General features: G+C 40.4%; 1 protein-coding gene across 4 annotated transcripts in view; it reads right to left on the bottom strand.

The window, feature by feature from the left end:
- dab1a (DAB adaptor protein 1a) overlaps positions 1-18,324 on the bottom strand; it is an 81,982-nt gene extending 63,658 nt beyond the window's left edge. For all 4 annotated transcript variants that reach the window (XM_085348749.1, XM_085348748.1, XM_085348750.1 and 1 more), the window contains exons 1-2: positions 18,141-18,324; positions 5,976-6,259 (exon numbers count right to left, since the gene is read on the bottom strand). In XM_085348749.1, coding sequence (XP_085204875.1) covers positions 5,976-6,045 — 70 coding nt within the window. In that variant the 5' untranslated portion in view covers positions 6,046-6,259; positions 18,141-18,324. The remainder of the gene's footprint in view (positions 1-5,975; positions 6,260-18,140) is intronic.
- Positions 18,325-18,549: the final 225 nt, after the last annotated feature.

The following is an 18,549-nucleotide window of genomic DNA, read 5'->3' as shown; positions in this document are numbered from 1 at the left end:
AATTTTCTTTCTGAGTCAGGCATTCTGAATGCTAATTTGGTGTGGTCACATCTTAAACCTTGGATGAAGCTTTTTGAACACTCAGGAATAAGGGCAGAAGAGCGTATCATTGAAGCTGCTGCACAGTTAGAGGATGTGGCTTTGCTGAGAGGAATGAGACACCTGCTTGGGAAAAAAAAAAACCAGATCACATCTCACCACCCTTAGTGCCCCTCTTAAGTTATTATAGGGAAGAAAAAAGTGGATGGATAAATAGAGCACACGTTTTCCAGGGATAAAATGATGAGAGGGGATGACAGGAGAGGAGATAGAAGAGGCAATTACCTCTAAATATAGTTTTAGTGCAAACTGAGAGAAAGGCCATGTTTGCAAAGTGTGTGTCACTATGTGAAAGTGAGTGTTGTTTTTTTTGTCTTATATCCCCAAGTATTCACTATTGGCCTCCAATGACAACCACAACAGCAGACAGCCAATTCAATTCAATCTCTGTCTGATTGGAGGGAACAGATCTGATTACCTCTCATAGAAGGCACACACACACACTCAAAATGCCGTTGTTTGTGCTCTAAGATTCCCCAGGGAAAGATGTTAGAGTAAATGGCTGCGGTGATTGTGCCAGATAGACTGGATGTGTGCATAATATCCACACGAAGAAGATAATGTGTTTGCTAATCGCACACCAGAGACAAGCAAACACACACCCACACAATCCACACACACTAACACAAAGGCTAACAGCTGCACAGCTATAACCCTTAACCACTCTTTTCATGCCGGTGGCTGCCAGGTACACTGTAGAAACACCCTCCCACACATCCAGCCAAATCCCGAATCGTGATTTTTCAAAGTTGTGATGACTGCGAGTTTTGACAGCAGCGGAAGTTATTATAACTTGTATTCATATTTGATGTCGCATTAGGAAAGACAGACATGCACTAGTCGATGTTTTATTTGAGCATTTGATAACGTTATGAATGCAATACCGCAAATGAAAATGACAAAACTCTGTATAAGTATAAAAGTCAGTTTTGTAATGTTTACATGTAGCGGTTAGGAAACGAAGCACAATCAAATCATCCAAATGATTGATGGTTACGTGCCAATGCGACTGCTTTTGAAAGACAAGCTTAAGAATGACAGTAACAATTTAGCAACATTTGACAAGCCGCAAACGTTCATTCACGAATCCGACAATGACCACACTTGTTGGAACAACAATACGGGCACAACGCCAGCTTCAAAGAGAAAACCAGAGGGTTTTTTTTACGATTTTATGTTTTTCTTCCATTTAGCTTTATCAAAAGGCAGGAGGCAACATGAAAATTGATGCTCCATCAACTGTGAATAAACGATGCAGACAATTTGTTTTTGTTCAATGTTATACGAGTGACTCAACCTACTCTTGTTTTGACAAGAAACTTTAGATCCTCTGGTGGGTGAACCAAAAGCATAGCATGCATTCAGTACCCATTTACTAACAGCTTAAATCTATTCAGTAATTATTTTAACTGCACTGCATTTTTCACAACTGCATCGTTGTTGAAAGGCTACAGCGATGTAATGTCAGAATGATTTGCGGTAAAAGGCGAAAATGCAATTCAAAGATTCTCCAGAGTTCGGCAATGGTACATCACACTTCATTAGCAGGTGGGCGCTGAAATGTAAAAGTTTAAAGTGGAGACAAAACTGTCTGCAGCTGTTGGCTCTTCACAAATGTCAAATTGGCTTGCTGTTCTAATTTGACATTCACATAAAAGTGTTTGTACTGGCAGACTGTCAACTCCATGTTTTATTAATAATGAAGAATATCAAAATGAGTTTCTTAAAAAAAAAACGTTGGCATACTACTGGAGTCTGCTCATCCCCTTAACGTCAAGGTTGGAATCAGCAGAGAGGGAAATAAACAGCGTGCAAAAATGTGATACAAACAGAAGAGGAGGGAGGAGATAGGAAAAAAAAATCAGAGGGGAATAGCAAGGTGGAAAGATCCAATCTCTCTGGATTTATTAGGGCTTAATAAAGACAATTATGTCTACTTCAGGGATCAAGTCTGACCAATAAGACTGACTAATTTACTGTTAGAGTATCACAACTTGGCAATTATTTCACTACGGTCATGTAAATGCTAAATATCAAAGGTTATCTCTACCCTGTCATAGTAATTCAATAAAACCTTCTGCTAGGGAAGAAAAGAGCTCTTAGAAAAGTGACCCCTGAGCTAGCAATGGAAGCGTAACTGCACTTGTACAAAAAACACATGCGCACAGACCCACACACCGATCACACAACATCTGTGATAAATGTATGACACATAGCAGTCCCACAGTCTTTTTCATTACATTCTTCTCCAAAGAACTCAGAAACAAAGGCTCGAGATTAAACAGCTCTCATTCGCAATGACTCATTAGTCTCACTCACTCCTCACTCTCTTCATGATCAGTCTCTGCTCTGTGTCTCACTTATACAGGACAAGGTCATTTAGGAGTCTGTGGAGTGGGAGAAAGAACGATGAGAACGGGAGAGGAAGGACATTAGAGGAGTAAGGAACTATCCTTCAGGGATTTTCACTACAACAAAACCACTATTTACACCCTAATGACAACCATCTATTCTGTGGATCTATTTTCATTTAAATTCAGCCACTCCAGAGGGACAGAAACCAGAGGACTGGACAAAAACATGTATATGTTCTGCATAAACACAGGTCTTACACATGAAGCACATTAAGGTTTCCTATTCCAAAATCATGCCCGTTGCTTGTGTGTGGTATATGATTGCATTTGACTTTCATCACCCTGCTGAGAGTGTGTGTGTGTATGTGTGTTCATGTCTGTTTGTGTAGATTGGGTGTGCTTGTGTCTGCCTGTTTAGAAGAAAGACCCAGATCAGAAGAGAGATGAATGAACCAATGCGTGTGAGCCAATCTCAACAGGTCTGTGGCTGAGCAAATTCTACATCCCATTTGTAAGAGAGACATACAGATAGAGACGAGTTATAAGGTGAGATATATGTATGTGTGTGTGTGTGTGTGTGTGTGTGTGTGTGTGTGTGTGTGTGTGTGTGTGTGTGTGTGTGTGTGTGTGTGTGTGTGTGTGTGTGTGTGCGAGAGAGAGAGGGAGAGAGAGAAAGAAAGTGAAAACCCTTAAGTCTCAATGCTGAAGGCAAACCATTCATCTTCCCTCTCATATGCTCTTCTGGGCTTCAATCCCAGTCCCAGTGTGTGTGTGTGTGTGTGTGAGTGTGTGTGTGTGTGTTCGCATCTTCCAAATATGGAGAGCAGTCTGAATGATGAACATGATCTCCATTGCAGCAGAACAATACTATTTCTAAATAGGACATGAGAGGCATTCAGTGTTCCCTCATACACTGTGTATGGGGGAACCAATGCTTGTTTGCAGGGGCTCAGGCGCACCATGTGCAATGAGGCATCTGCTGCAGGTGATAGCGAGTGTGTGTTTCTGTGCAGTTGCGTGCATCCATTAAGTGTCATTCCCAACGGCGTCCAAAGTTTTTGCTACATCAATCAGATGCTTATTCAGAGAATGCTGGGCGTCACTCTTACAGTCGGGCAGGTGGCACCGAGCAGCTGGGTGATGGCTGCCAGCCTGGCCCCTGGCATCACCTCTGCTCTGAGACCGCCCAGGCTTGCTCTCATACACCTGCTAGCTACCTGCCTCTGGAGCTTTTCACACCTGGATATTTTTGCTTCTCACCAAACACAACATCCCAGCACCTGTTTAGTGGAAGCCTACTGTGCTACACCACCTGTTAATTAACTATGAACGGCAGCAGCCCTGCATTCTGTATCCTAATCCACAAAGACACAATTAATAAAGAGAAAAAAGTAGCTCACAAAGCTGTGTTTGCATGTATATGAGTGTGTGTATAACAATCATTTCTAGTCAGGGCTGCAGGTACTACCTTAAAAAGTAGTGACTTATTAAATTCAGAGTAGTCTTGCCTTTATGATCTGATACAGTAATATGAGATTAAAAGGTCACCTTTTTCAATTCTAACATTTTACATATCAGGGCATAATAAAATGAATCATCTGTTCCTTCCCAGGTCTTACTTTTTTTTTTAAATGTAACCTCAGATGAAAAACAGCACATAACAAAATTGCATCATGTCATTATTTATGTCACAGAAATGAACCCAAAATGCAGAAGCCACATGTGGAAAAACTAAGTACACCCTTTACTTTTTCTTGTCGGTTGATTCCTGTAGAAACAGAAAGTACTGCTAATTAACTGCACCTCATTAACTGATAATCAGCAAGTGTGATCCTCTCCATAAAAACAGAGGCTTTGGCAGTTCGCTGGTCTGGAGTATTCAGATGTATGTTAACACAACACAAAGAAGGAATGACATCAGTAATGACCTTAGTGAAGCAATTGCATCACCACATCAATCTGTGAAGGGTAATAAGGCCATTTCCAAACAATGTGAAGTTCACAATTCTATAGTGAGAAAGATAATTCACAACTGGAAAACATTCAAGACAGCTGCCAGTCTTCCCAGGAGTGGACGTCCCAGCAAATTCATTCCCAGGTCAGACATGCAATGTTCACAGAAACTGCAAAAACCCAAGAGCCACATCTCAGACTAAACATGCCTCAGTGAGCATATTAAATATTAAAGTTCATGAGAGTACAATTAGAAAAAGACTGAATGAGTGAAGTGTTGTCAGGAAAAGGCTCTTATCTCTAAAAGATTGGAAAAGCTGCATCTGAATGGACTCAGGAACAATGTCCTTTGAACTGAGGTAGTGATCTCTTGCCATAATCCACAGCACCACTTTTTATTAAACCTGAAGCGTACCAGCACAAATGCCTACTGTCAAGCAAGTGTGGTGGAGAAGTAAAGATCTGAGCTTGTTTTACAGCCATATGACCCAGAGTAAACCATGAACTTCTCTTTATATCAAATTATTCTAAAGTCAAGTGTGAGGAAATCTGTCTGGCGGCTTAAATTTGGCAGCAAGACAATGAACACAAGCACACCAGCAAATCTATAACAAAATGGCTAAAAATAAAAGAAAAATTAAAATAAAACACCAAAAATCAATGTGTTGTAGTGGCCAAAGTCCAGATCTCAACGACATTTGTTTAACAAATGGATGGGATGTACTTAACTTTTCACACACTTCTTCTGAATTCTAGCCTAGTTTTTGTTAAAAAAAACAAAAACAAAAAACAAAAACAAAAAATAAAACTTCAACATATTACAGCTATTAACTGTACATAAATCATGGACCAGTCACCATACTGGGACACATTGAGGTCATACACTGTTTTTTTGTGGATTCCTGTTTTTAAATCTCAAGTTGAGCATTTGAAAACAGACAGGTGGCAGATCTGATCCAAACACTCAGGACAACAGAATTTTAGCAACAATCAGTCACTAGATAGCCATTCTTTATGCCATACCCAGCTTTACCACATTTTACTTTAAATGGGACCAGAACACATATTATGGTGTATTCGATAAAACTCAAAACTACCAGCTAAGATCAGAAACTCACTAAGTAAATGCCTACTGAGGTATTAAATCAAACCCAAAAGAGAAAAAAAACATCCTACACTGTCTGACTTCTTTTTATAACCAGAGAAGTCACCCACTGCTGATGATTAGAGAGAAAGCAGACTGAAAGCACCTCCGCAACGGTCTTACTTTTCAGAACCTCGGGCTATGTCTATTTTTTATATACAGTCTGTGGTTACTTGGCTGCCAGTATTGTGCATGCTGAGTCACTTTCATTGTGCTTTTTTGACTTTAATGTCAAAATGCTGCTATGATGAGGGATTTCTCTTGTGATGTGAAACTACTTTCATGTCACAAGAGAAAAAGATTTTTTCTCTCCTTGCAGAGTAATCAGTGAATTAACCACATTACCCTTTCAGTTACTCATCAGTTAAATGATGAGTAAACAGTAATATCTTCAAAGTTGTTCCTGACTTTGATGCTGCACTTACCTTTCCTCTTGGAGTCCCGTCTTACGCTGCTGGGCCTGACCGCTGGTTGTAGCTCTGTCTCTGTTGACATCCTCAGGCTCCAACTGGTTTAGACTCCGCTCCGCTTGGCTCAGCTGGGATCGGCTGGGCTCCGAGGGTCCAGTTCACAGCGTCAGTGCCGGCTGTGCGTGCGTGGCCGCCGGGTGTGTGCGTGGAGGCGCCAGGTGTGTGTGTGGGCACACAGGCTCATGGGAGAGGGATGGGCTTTAGCCCTGACACAACATCCTACACACACCCACAGAGAGCTGGAGGAGAAAAGACAGGGAGAAAGAGGTTGGCGTCGGTGAGGTTGCGCTTACTCTTGGCAGGTGAGACCTAGAAAGAGTTCAGCAGGCATTAGAATGACTTCGTCTCTGATCTGCTTTGAGAAGATGTTGCCAATGGTAACAGACTAGAGAGACCTCCACTACACTTTCTGCTTTCTATCAATAATGTGCCTCAGCAAGAAATTTTCTTGAGAAAATGTTCTTCCTCTTGAAGCCAGGTAACCAGGAGTCAGATATAAAAGTACTAATAATGCATTCAAACGTTTACACATGAAGTAATCTGTTAGATCATTATTATGTTGGTTTTATCTTCCTATACTCCCCAAATGTTTGGCTATGACATGGGAAGTCACTAACCTAATGTCAGACAGGGTAAGAAACACAAGTGTTTTCAACAAGCAGGTGGAACCAGCAAAGTAGTATCGACAGAATATCTATACCGCTTTATTTGCAGGTAAAGCCAAGCATGAGTTCACCTCCAACATGTTGCAACAATCTCTTATTGCACAGGAAAACTCTGTTTGCACAAACTAAAGGTTTCAGGAAGAAAAATTGTTAGACCCGGTGCCTGTGATAGCAACATCTACCTGCCATACCGCATGCCGCAAAGATAGAACAGTAGAGCAGCATTGGCGCTGCTCTCGCTACTTCTATGACAATGACACAATGCTGCTGGTGAGAGGAAAGAAAAAGACTCACTGGGGATTTTATTTCTCACTTTGAGTCTGAACCAAAAGTAACAGGAAATAACAGCAGGGGAACACGGTTAACCTTGTTTACAGCTATGAACGATTTAATGACCATAAGTGGACCCATACTTGCTGAACAACAAAAGATAAAACAATTATAATTCACAACATTTGCTTTACTTCTTCATAGTTCTGCTAAAGCTTCCAAAGTGTTTTTATTAGCTTGAAAATAATATGCTCGGGTTGAAACATTGCTACAGCACCCTACAGAGCTGAACCAGGAAGTCGAAACAGTGATAGAGAATTATGACAGACAATTTGCTCCCTTTATCTTTTCTAACAGGTCAATTTTTTTAATATTTATGCATTCTGTATCCTGACAGCAATTATCTGATATCTTAGCAATTAACTTGAGGGTTCCAGTGTTATTATTACGAGCACGAACAGAAGCTTAAACTAACAAGACCAAGGTTGTATTAATTTCTTTTTAATGCTAATTCCAGCTGCCCTTCTTAGGACTGACAGGCCCCTTTGGCCCCAGCATTTTGTATTTTTCCTGCCCATCTGCTGCTACTTATTCCTAAGTGTTGACTGGCAGTGACTACCATAACTTAGCAGCCAAAAACACTCAGATTCACACTTTAATGCTGTTGTGTGAATGCATGAAAGCACGCTCATTTACATGTGCACACAAATCCAGAATAGCTTTTTTTTCTTACTTGGAGATGGTAAAGCACAAAGACGGGCAGCTGCAAGCTGACATGCTACATAATGAATCTGACTACCTTCTGAGCTGCTCTTCCAATCTTCTTAGACTGTAAGTCTTGACCTCTCTTTCCTTCTCCGTCTCCATCTAACAGTGGCCGAGTGCCGATTTAAACAAAACCAAAAGACTTGTGCTTCTTGGGGAAGAGGGAAATCTCTCTTATTCTATTCCTCCCCCTCTCCACGGTGTTTTTGTGTGAATAGGAGGCCCCTGTAAGCCTTGGGCGAGAACAGATGAATTGAGAGGCTTTTAATTTGCTGCAGACAGAACAGAACAGAGTCCATTTAATTCTGCCAGCAGAGGCCATGTCGGCAAAATGCTGACAATATTCTTTATCTGGTCCAAACACACTGGAAAAGTGTGAGTCACTCCAATTACAGGCATTATCAGCAGCACTGTTCCACCAAATGGATGGAGAGAGAGTGAGTATGAAGAGAGAAGGGTTAGAGGGAAGAGAAACGAACAGAGTGGAAAAAAAGTGAGGGGTGAGGAAACATAGAGCGGGTGAGAAAGACAATGAGCGAGGGGTAAAAGGGGAGAGAAAAAAGCCCAAGGAAGTAAAATCAGAAAAGAAAGGATGGGGTCTGAGCAGCTTCAGCTTCAACCCTGAACATGTCCCCTGTCCGTCTCTTCTCCTTCCTTTTTTTGTTCTCTGAATTTGTTCTCCTCCTTCTAGCTGTGAAGTCTTTCATGAAGCATCTGGAGCTTGTGTTTAAAAAAAAAAAAGAAGCAGTCTGTTAATCCTCAAACTGGACCAGAGACGAGGCAGTCCAGCAATTCTCACTGCACACGCACAATCTACAACCAAACGCACACACAAATAAGACCTCGTAGACAAGTTTCTGTAGTGCAACTTTGATTTCACAAACAAATTTAGACCAACTTTAAACTGTGAAATGGGTTCACAGTTTACATCCTGTCTGCAAAATTACTCCTGTAAGAGAACAACTCACTTATTTAAAGATGTTCTACCCATCCAAGCATTACAAGCAAAACAGCCACTACTTCACTGGTGAAAATGAGCAAGAAACAGGATTGTGAGACTGAAAATGAAAAATCTGCTGCAGCACAGCTCTCCAGACATATGGTTGTTTCTCCAGAGACTCGGCGAAGAGTTCTACATCTTAAGCTACCGTCCCTGGAGAGGAGAACAAGCTAATTTCTCAAAACACAGTCCATGTCTAGCTTCAGCTGTACAAATTCCCTGCCTTGAAAGCATGCACAGATAAAGTGAAGGAAAGAGCAGCACCATCAAAAGCCATCGTGAACGCTGTAGTGGTGGTTTGACCTGGAATCAGCGCGCAAGCTAAATGTAGCAGCAGAGCAGGATGTGAACATGGCTTAGTGTGTCTGGATTTAGACAGCAATCTGAAGCCACGCCAGAGGAGAGGCATAGTGCAGGCAAGGAGGAGAAGGGAATGAGCAGTAAATTGGACGTCCGTAAATGGGGCGCTGCCAACAGGCGCTAGCGGGAGATGTGACGATCTGTATGTGTGTGCACGCGCTTCACTGTACTGTATGTGTGTATGACTTCATAAACAGGATGCTGCCAACAGGAGCTTAATGCCCAGAAATCATCTGCAGCTACAGGAAAGTATGCCAAGTTAGTGGAAAGAAAAAAAGAAAGGAAGAGAGAGAGAAAGGGCGTGCTCTCTCTATCCACCTCGCCTTCCCAGTAAACACCAGTATGTGGGCCCCACATGGGCTATGGGGGTTCCAAGTGGGGATGGGCTTACAATGGGCATCCAATCTGGGACCCACCTGGGTTAGCCAAGTAGGACCCACTTGAGCCAGCCCAGATGGGCTATGTTCTATGGGCACCATATGGGTAACATATGGGAAGTTGCATGAACAGGCAACTGAGTTTAACGATCTTAGTTAAGTATAATTATTAGTCATGTGTAAGTATAAACATGAATTAAGATGAAATATACATATAAAATAGTGAAACACAAAGAACAGATGTGACTTAAAATTGTAAGACGCTTAATAAAATAAAACAAATGGTTTTACATTTGAGTGGGAAAAAAATTTCACTCCATGTAGGAGTGCTTTTCGAAATCTCGCGTTATTTCATGAAATATCACGAGGTTTTCTCAAACCCGTCCCCCCATTCTGGAACATTCTTCATTTCGCGCCCTTGGACAAAGCTGACAGTTAAGCTGGCAATTTTTGGATTAAGTTCATCTTTGAGCTACGGACTTATTTTCTGCACTAACGGTAAGAACTTTTTGACTTAATTTGAATCCCTAAGTATAAATGAAATGTTTACAAAGTTATGATGCTGCAAAGTAATGTATGGCACAAGTGCTGGCGAACTTTTTCCTAGCACTCACGCAAGGCTAAGCTAGTTTAAATTTTTAGGTAATTTTGGATTTAGCCAATTTTCACAGTTTGAAAGCATTGTCTGGTGTCCTGTATACTGCTTAACTAGCACCAAAATTAATGACTGCATGTACTTAACATCAAGTTGTACTTAAACATTATCTTGGTTTTTCTCTATGATTAGTATTAATAAAGGACTGTATTAGACCAATTTAACAAAGTTCTAGTTTTTTAGGAGGAATATGGGAGGGTATTTTCACTATCAGAGCAACCAAAATTGCTTTGGTGTTGTCTTTATTAGCTTCATTCCTCACGGCTAAGTGAGGAGGGTAGGCCATGGCCATGAGCAACTAGTCCCCAGCTTTTGCCCCTGTGTCAGGAGCATGCACAGCAGTCAGAGAGGCAGATCAGTGAGCACTCTATTTCTGTAGAAGACATAATCATCATTTTTCTTGCCATTGTTCTCATTTTTCCAGAAAAAGCAAAAAAGAAAATATAGGTATTCTTGATTTGTTTGGGTTTTTTTTTTTTTATACACACTTTAGTATGCAACTTTATATGTGTAGTTGTTTTAGTGAGAACTTCATCAGAAATACTGTACTGACTCAAGAATCTGCCTCTTACTGTTGTGCAAGCTCTGTACATGAGGGAAACTGATTATTTAAGCAGAACTGGTCGGTCTTGTTAGGGCCACAGTGCCAACTCCTTTTACTATGATTGCTGTGGCCCTCCTTTTTTCCTTTTTGTAATGTATATTTGGCTAGAATCTACACATTTATTTATTTATAAAAAAGAAAAGCAATTGCTCTTTGGATGTGGTCCTAAAGATCTGTGATCTTTAAGTGTTTGTCTGATGCCTTATTTGTGCATGCACACTGTTATTTTAATTTGTTTCATTATGGCTTAAATTTGTTTGAATTTTGTGCATGCTCCTTTATCAGCCTTCCTGCATGGACAGCTTGTGTGGTTATTGGCCAGGAGGGTTTGCAATTATCTCAAAACTTGAGATGTTTGTTGTTTTGATTATGACTATGGCTACTTATAAATTGCATAGTCACACTATTACAATAATATGTTATTAATATCTGTATATTGGTTTGATTTTGCTGTTGGACAGTGGAGTGAATAGTAGCAAGGGTTATGTGTGATTTCTTTCTTTCTTTATTTTTACAGACTTTGACATAAGAAGCAGTGTATATTTCAAAATTCATTTCTATTTAAAATTTGATGCATGCCAGAAATATACTAGTAGGAATCTTTTTTTGAGTTTGTAACAATTAGAATTGTTACTTTATAAAGTGATGTCAGGGTCTTTTATTGTAATACAACAGCTTTTAAGGCTGGTGTAAGCATCACAGGAGATGTCTTTATGCCAAAGTAACTGAGGATAAAACACAGAAAAAAGGAGATTTTCCTGGAGTGGCTTTTTAAATCAGATAGCCTTAGCAATATTCTGCAGTTGAACAAAAACTGAAGAAAACCATGAATCAATATATGAACATTACCTGATGCTGCTGAAGTAAAGCAGAGCAAAGTTACAGAAATTTTTTTAGAGGTTTTATTAGTGAACAAGGTGAGTTTTTTGCAATTTGGCATAATTTGGCACAAAAAACAACTGACAACAGCGCTAAGCACAACTGTACACTGATGTATAATAAGCAAGGGAATAATGTGGAAAACATATTTCAGATGGGGAAACTTTTCTTGAAGTATACTACGAGAGAGCTGTGCAAGAAGTATGATGTTTTGTTTTTTTGTTTTGTTTTTTTTTCAATCGTGGTGGAAACAAGACAGGAAGAGGGAATTAATGACAGTATTTATCAAATGTGAAGCGTAGTTTGGATCTTCTTTTGCTGCTGGTTCAGTTAATTTTGAATTTTGATTGGAGAGTGATGAAACCTGGAGCTTCAGAATCTGTGAGCTGTCTTTCAGAAAGCAATGGAGCAATCTCAGAGGACAAAGAGCTCAGAAAGTTGTTGAACATTTTAGTTTCGTTTCACAGTAAAATGAGCATCATCAGGACTTAATATTGTACTCTGATTCTTTTGAGAATAAAACACTTGAGGAAGAGCACTACGATTGCGATGAACATGCTAAAGATTATGTTATCATGAAATTTCTGTTGACTAAAGGACTGATGAAACTTTGTGCTATGGCCAACAAAGAGCACCAGGTTGGGGTGTCACTTTGAACGAGCTGGGTGTGGGATATGGGGGTAATGCGCAAGCTTATTTATCTTTGGTTAAAAAGTCCCCGAAAATGCAGACAGTCTATGCAAATTCTAACTGATTTCAGCATTCATGGTTTCTGTCAGGCAATATCTTCCTTAAAGTTTTGCAAGGAAACCAAGGGCTCTCATTGAAATTAGCACGTAGAAAGCAACTGAATTGAGACAAGTTTTGCTTTACACAAGCCCAGTTCTACTGAATAATATACCAAGCCAAATGTATAGATACTTTATACTGTTATCTGTATCTACAAGAATTCTTCTAAGTCCTGATTTGTATATTGATAACTGACTGTGATTATGTAGAGGATGTTTTGAAGCAGTTTGTGAAAGATTTTGCTTTGATTTATGGTCTTGACTTTGTTGGTTATAATATACATTCTTTAATACACCTAGCTCAAGATGTACGGAAGTTTGGCCCTTTAGACAGCATTTCCTGCTTCCCATTAGAAACCTTCCTTGGTGGAATTTATTTGGATTCTGGAAGCAGATTGGGAAAGGGAAGCGGAAAAGGAGGTAATTATGTTGAAAACACCTTAAAAGCAAAAATTTATTATTGAGATTATAAGAAAAAAAAAACCTGACAGTTTCTTTAGCAGACCCTTGCTGCTCATCAGGTTCAGATATGATTTCAAAATAGCGCTTTATAACTTGTTGACTTTTAAAAATCTGTTTTAGACTTTTTTTGATGCCATTATATACATTAATGTTTTTAGTTTGTAGGACTAACCAGTACCCTAAATTATGTGTTTGGATTATTATTTATTTGTGTGTGTATGTTTGTTGTATTTTGTTTGTTTGTTTGTTTTAAGGCCAGTGATCCCGTCGAGCTCTGATGAGGATTGGGACAACACTGCGGAACAGCCAGAGACCTCACCACCATCAGCAATGGAGAATAGACATTCAAGTGAAACTCACTTCCTGAACATCACTCATCCATTTGTTCAGCCGCTACAACCCTCAACTCCTTCACCTGTCGTTTCACAAACAGTTCCAAGACAACTTCTACAAGCCACCAATACGAGCATGTTTGTAGGTGTTCTAACCCTCCTGGAAGACATTAAGGACACTCAGAGGGTCCACAGTCGAATGCTACAGTCTCTCCTTACACAACGTGATGGACCAGTTGCTGCAGTATTACCCGAGGGTGCTGTATTTCCCATCCGGACAGTAGCAGATGTGGCAGCACTGGAGCAAAAACTGGCAGACCCTGTCTTCCTAAAAGAAGTGGTAAATAATAATGATGTAATAACAATATTCAATGATTAATGCCTCAATCAGTCTGTGTTTCATGCTAGCAGTTATGATCAAGGAAAGTTGCTGTTTGTTCGAACATGGTCAGTGCAATGAAGGAGTGGGAGGAGAGCTGAACAAAAGTTGCTATTTTTGTTAATAAAATAACTTCTCCAAACATTACCTAGTTATAAGTTGTGCCATGCCAAACCCAAAACTTAAGAAATTACTTTTGGTGAATCATTTAGCTCTTTGCATTCACATCAGACAGTGTTTGACTTTGACACCTAACTCTTTCTCAGTCAATTAGCATCAATATTATAGAGCCTAATTACTGTGTAGCTGTGCTTGCTTTCTTTTAGGTGTGACTGATGGTACTACTGTCAGTAAAATTATTGTCCTTGTGTGCCCTGAGGTTGCTGTTGTGGCAGAGATCACTGTTGATGAAGCCACAAGAAGAATGATGGCCTACATTATGGACAATGCTCTTTCCAGGCAATATAACTTCGTTGGGTGCCATGGAAAGTGGGAATTTCGAGGGCTTAAAGTTTTTGAAGTGCTATATGGTAAGTTCATTAGTTGTAAGATATTTTGTTGATGTTTGAATAACGGATGCTCACTACAGCTGCAGTCATTCAGAATCAACTTTTCTCTCCACCATTGTGAGCGGCTAGCTTCGCAATAACAGAAGTTTGACTTGATTGACGCGGGAATGTTCCCAGTTAGCCTAGCGGTCAGCAAGAAGGCTTCAGCGCTGCATTATGGGATCTGTAGTTTGTATATTATTAGCGCCTCATATCGCCGGGCCATGCATAACAATAATAGTACATCTATATAAAATGATCTTGCGGGCCGGATATAAATGTATGCCAGGCCGGATGTGGCCCGCAGGCCTTGACTTTGACACGTGGTTTAGATAGACTGTACAAATTGTGGAGATGAAACCATCAGCTCATGTTGTTCTGGAGGTTGGTGGCTGCTGGCAGGAATGACCACGTTTCTTTCTGGCTTGTAGCATACTTGAAGAAGTCTCTCACTAAACAGTTTTTTGGTTGCTCACAGAATGTGAATAAGCTCCATGAACTCCAGAGCCAGCCTCTATTTTTTCCAGTGTAATTAGTAACACACTGATTTATCTGATGGCCCTATTTTTGATTTACATGAAAATTATTGGCGCCCGCCAGGCACACACCTCAAGAAGTGGAATCTGTTTTCTCCTTGGTAGATGTAGCCCTTGTTACATTTTACTATTTTGTTTTGTGTTCATTATGAGGTGCTGTACCATGCAAAAAACTGGTTAACCACTTGCCTGTTCTAAGCTCTGTGCCAATCACTGAGACAGCCCACAACACCAGTTATCATTGTAACTATGTAGACATCTTTTAAACATTTGTCTTAAATGTTTTAAGGTAAAATATTTCACATTAATTTAATTTTTGAGTGCCTATGATAGGTTTTGTATTGTTGATTGTCATTTATGCTTAGAAACATTTACTCATATATGCTTAGAAGTATATAATCATTTGTAGATTGAAAGAATGTCTCATCCTAAGAGGTGTATAATTAATTGTGTAGTGATAAGTTGTGTGATCTTTAACAGGCTACAGAGGCTTGGTGTGCATTCCTGGAATGCACACCTGCATCTTGGGGGCATGGGAAAAGTTCGCATCTTGTCTTATTGTTTTATGGTAGGATTACCGTACGTTTGTTCTAGTCTAAGTGCTTTTCTGTTTAGATGAACTGCTGGACTTCCTCACCGGGGGGGTCTAGTCTACCCTCTTCCTGACCAAGGATGTTATATGACCCTTTGATCAGCAGTACCCCACACACACACACACACACACACACACACACACACACACACACACACACACACACACACACACACACATCCACCACACACACACAGGCAAGGTACTCTTTGTGTGTATGTAGACGTCATATGTTAATGAACCTATGCATATTCATGTAACCTCAATAAAAGGACAGTGGTATGGGAGAACGGACGAGAGCAACTGGGGTCAAGCGAAGGGACGGCGCTCTGTCCGGTTCTCTCCCGTGCACGAGTAACATGAAGAACTTGCCTACTTCGTGTCTTGCTTTGCGGTGTAATTATATTGTCTTCAACGTTCCAGCGAATAGGTTTATGCTGCAAACCTAACAGCCTACTTGGTAAATCATTTTGTAAATAGCTTTTCTGTTTCCATGAATACTCATGGTCTTCAAAGAGTTCAATGTAGGAGGTAGGGCTGCCACGATTAGTCGACTAGTCACGATTACGTCGACTATCAAAATCGTCGACGACTGATTTAATAGTCGACGCGTCGTTTGAAGCTTTGTAAGATCCCAAAAGCAAGAATAAGTAGCAGGATTTAAGAGTGTAATAACGGACTGAAACAGAAGATGGCAGCACTGCATGTACAAGGATGCCAGCTGCCGTTAAACCCCGAAGAAGAAGAAACTGTGTCCCAGAATTCATAGCGCGGCCCAGCGCAGTTGTCAACAATGGCGGCAGCTAGTTAGTTTTAATATTACTCTTATTATTCTTTCTGGGTCACAAAATAAACGTTTAACATATTTTCAGGCGAGAATGTAGCTGTGTAAACCTCAAATATCTTCTCAGTTTATCAAGACACCACATATTTTCAAAAGCGCTCTGACGTTTTCGGAGACGTCTCTGTTACCCACTAGCTCGATAGCTAGCCGGGGGCCATGAGAGCACCGGACTCCCGGCAGATCGTTTTCAAACCCACCGCCCTACTCAGGTTAAACATATACAAGTCACTTAGATAACTTAAAAATGTTATTGTTTGGCTTTTTTCAGTATTTTATTTGTTCCTGAGTAAATCGGCTGAGTTTATTAAACTCCACCGAAACAATCTGCACATTTCATTAAAATGTAATAAACTATCATCTTGTCTTTATTTTTAGTTAGCACAGACCTTAAACACTTAAAGCTGTAAGCTAATGATAGTTATATAAGAGCAGATGCTGCTGGTGCAATAAGCTGTACTTTTACGTTCAATGGATGATGATCTGATTAGTCGACTAATCGCAAAAATAATCGGTGACTAGTCGACTATCAAAATAATCGTTTGTGGCAGCCCTAGTAGGAGGTCAAACAACTTGAACAGCACAACCTCCAAAACAACTTCAGTACTATCGCAAATCTGATTTTGTTTGTGAAAATGCACTAATCTTTTATTTTATTTTATTTCTTTCAGGACCAATGGATTGGTGAATGAGTGAGAAGCTGTGGTTTGCTGCATTTGTTTTTCCTTTAAACTGTATAACATTTATTTGTTATTGTTTTGTGTATACTGTGGACATTTTTGTCAACATGTTCTCCAAACAAAAAATGTATTATATAAAAAAGCATACTGTTTTAAAATTTCATAGTAATCAGTATTAATAAAAAAGATAAACTGGCTTTGTTGTACAGGTGATTTAAATTATAGCTTACTTACATTATCCAAGATTCCATCTGGGCAAACACACTTGGGGCCACCATGGAAACTGGGGACAAAAATAGCTGGGTCTCAGGTTGGTAACCCAAGTGGGCCCCAAGTATCTGACCTGCTTCTATCCATCTGGGCCCCATACTCATTTATTGTCTGGGGCTGATTTGGGACCCATCATTAACCCATCTGGGAAAACACATTTGGGGCCATCATGGAAACTGAGGACAAAAGTAGCTGGGTGCCAGGTGGGTAACCCAAGTGGGCCCCAACCATCAGACCCGCTTCTACCCATCTGGGCCCCATACTCATTTGTTGGCTGGGCCTGATTTGGCGCCCATCCGGGTCCCATCAATAATCCATCTGGGCAAACACATTTGGGGCCACCATGGAAACTGAGGACAAAATTAGCTGGGTCCTAGGTGGGTAACCCAAGTGGGCCCCAAATATCAGATCTGCTTCTACCCATCTGGGCCCCACATATTTTTTTTGACTGGGCCTGATTTGGGGCTTATCTGGGACCCAGCATAAACCCATCTAGGAAAACACATTTGGGGCCACCATGGAAACTGAGGACAAAATTAGCTGGACCCCAGTTGGGTTTCCCAAGTGGGCCCCAAATATTAGCCCTGCTGCTCCCTATTTGGGCCCCACATATGTGTGTTGACTGGGCTTTCTCCCACCTCTCACTCTTACAGGGTAATTGTGTTCCGTCCATCAGGCTCAGAGTTAGATTGCTGGCTCCACTCATTCGGCTCTCCTGCCATCTCAATAATGAATAATCATAAAGACCCCCTCTACACTACTCGCACACGCTGTTCTCAATACTTGTGCTCTGTCCAGCCTACGCGCACACTCACACTTTATCAGTGCTACCTTTGTATCCTGACACCATTGCACCGAGTCCTTATCAGCAGCACGCTTCTCCTCTGAGGTGTATTCGTTGATGAATAACAATGTTGGTACTAAAGGTCAACCAAGTTACATTCTGCTAGGTTTCAGATGTTTTTACAGTGAATGAACGGTGTTCGTTTTAACCATATAAAACAAACAAAATCACATGTAGTTTTAAAGACCCAAACGGCTACATACACCTTTTAAATGTCAACTAAATTTCTGTTCTGTCCAGAAAAAGTATAAAACTTAAAGATATAAAACCTACCAGTTCATGAGCCTTAGCAGATAAAAATATATAGTGTCCACTCAACTTCGGTAGTCCAAAAAGCTCAGGAAGACGAGGCGAGGAACAAAACAGTGGAGCAGAAATGAAGGAAATGAAGAGAAGGAAGGGTAAAAGATCAACTAATAGAGGTTAGAAGAGAAGGCGTGCCTATTGGTGTATGATATAAAAGGTTGTTTGCACTTCTGTAAAAAGACTGGGAGAGTGTGGGATTAAAAAAAAGAGCAAAAAACACGAGGTCTGGACTAAAGTCCAATGCTATGCAAAGATGCTGCATATCACTGCACTTTGTCCAGCATATAACAATAAAAGAAGTGTACTTTCCACAATCTAATCTCCTTTTTGATGAGGGATTTGTGCAGACAGATATAAAGCAATGATGAAAAGAAAT

Source organism: Diplotaxodon limnothrissa, linkage group LG23, assembly GCF_057381915.1.
Source record: "Diplotaxodon limnothrissa isolate DT_005_m linkage group LG23, D_limnothrissa_male_GT1.1, whole genome shotgun sequence".
In the NCBI taxonomy this organism is placed as follows: domain Eukaryota; kingdom Metazoa; phylum Chordata; class Actinopteri; order Cichliformes; family Cichlidae; genus Diplotaxodon; species Diplotaxodon limnothrissa.
This window is presented reverse-complemented; position numbering and strand designations above follow the sequence as displayed.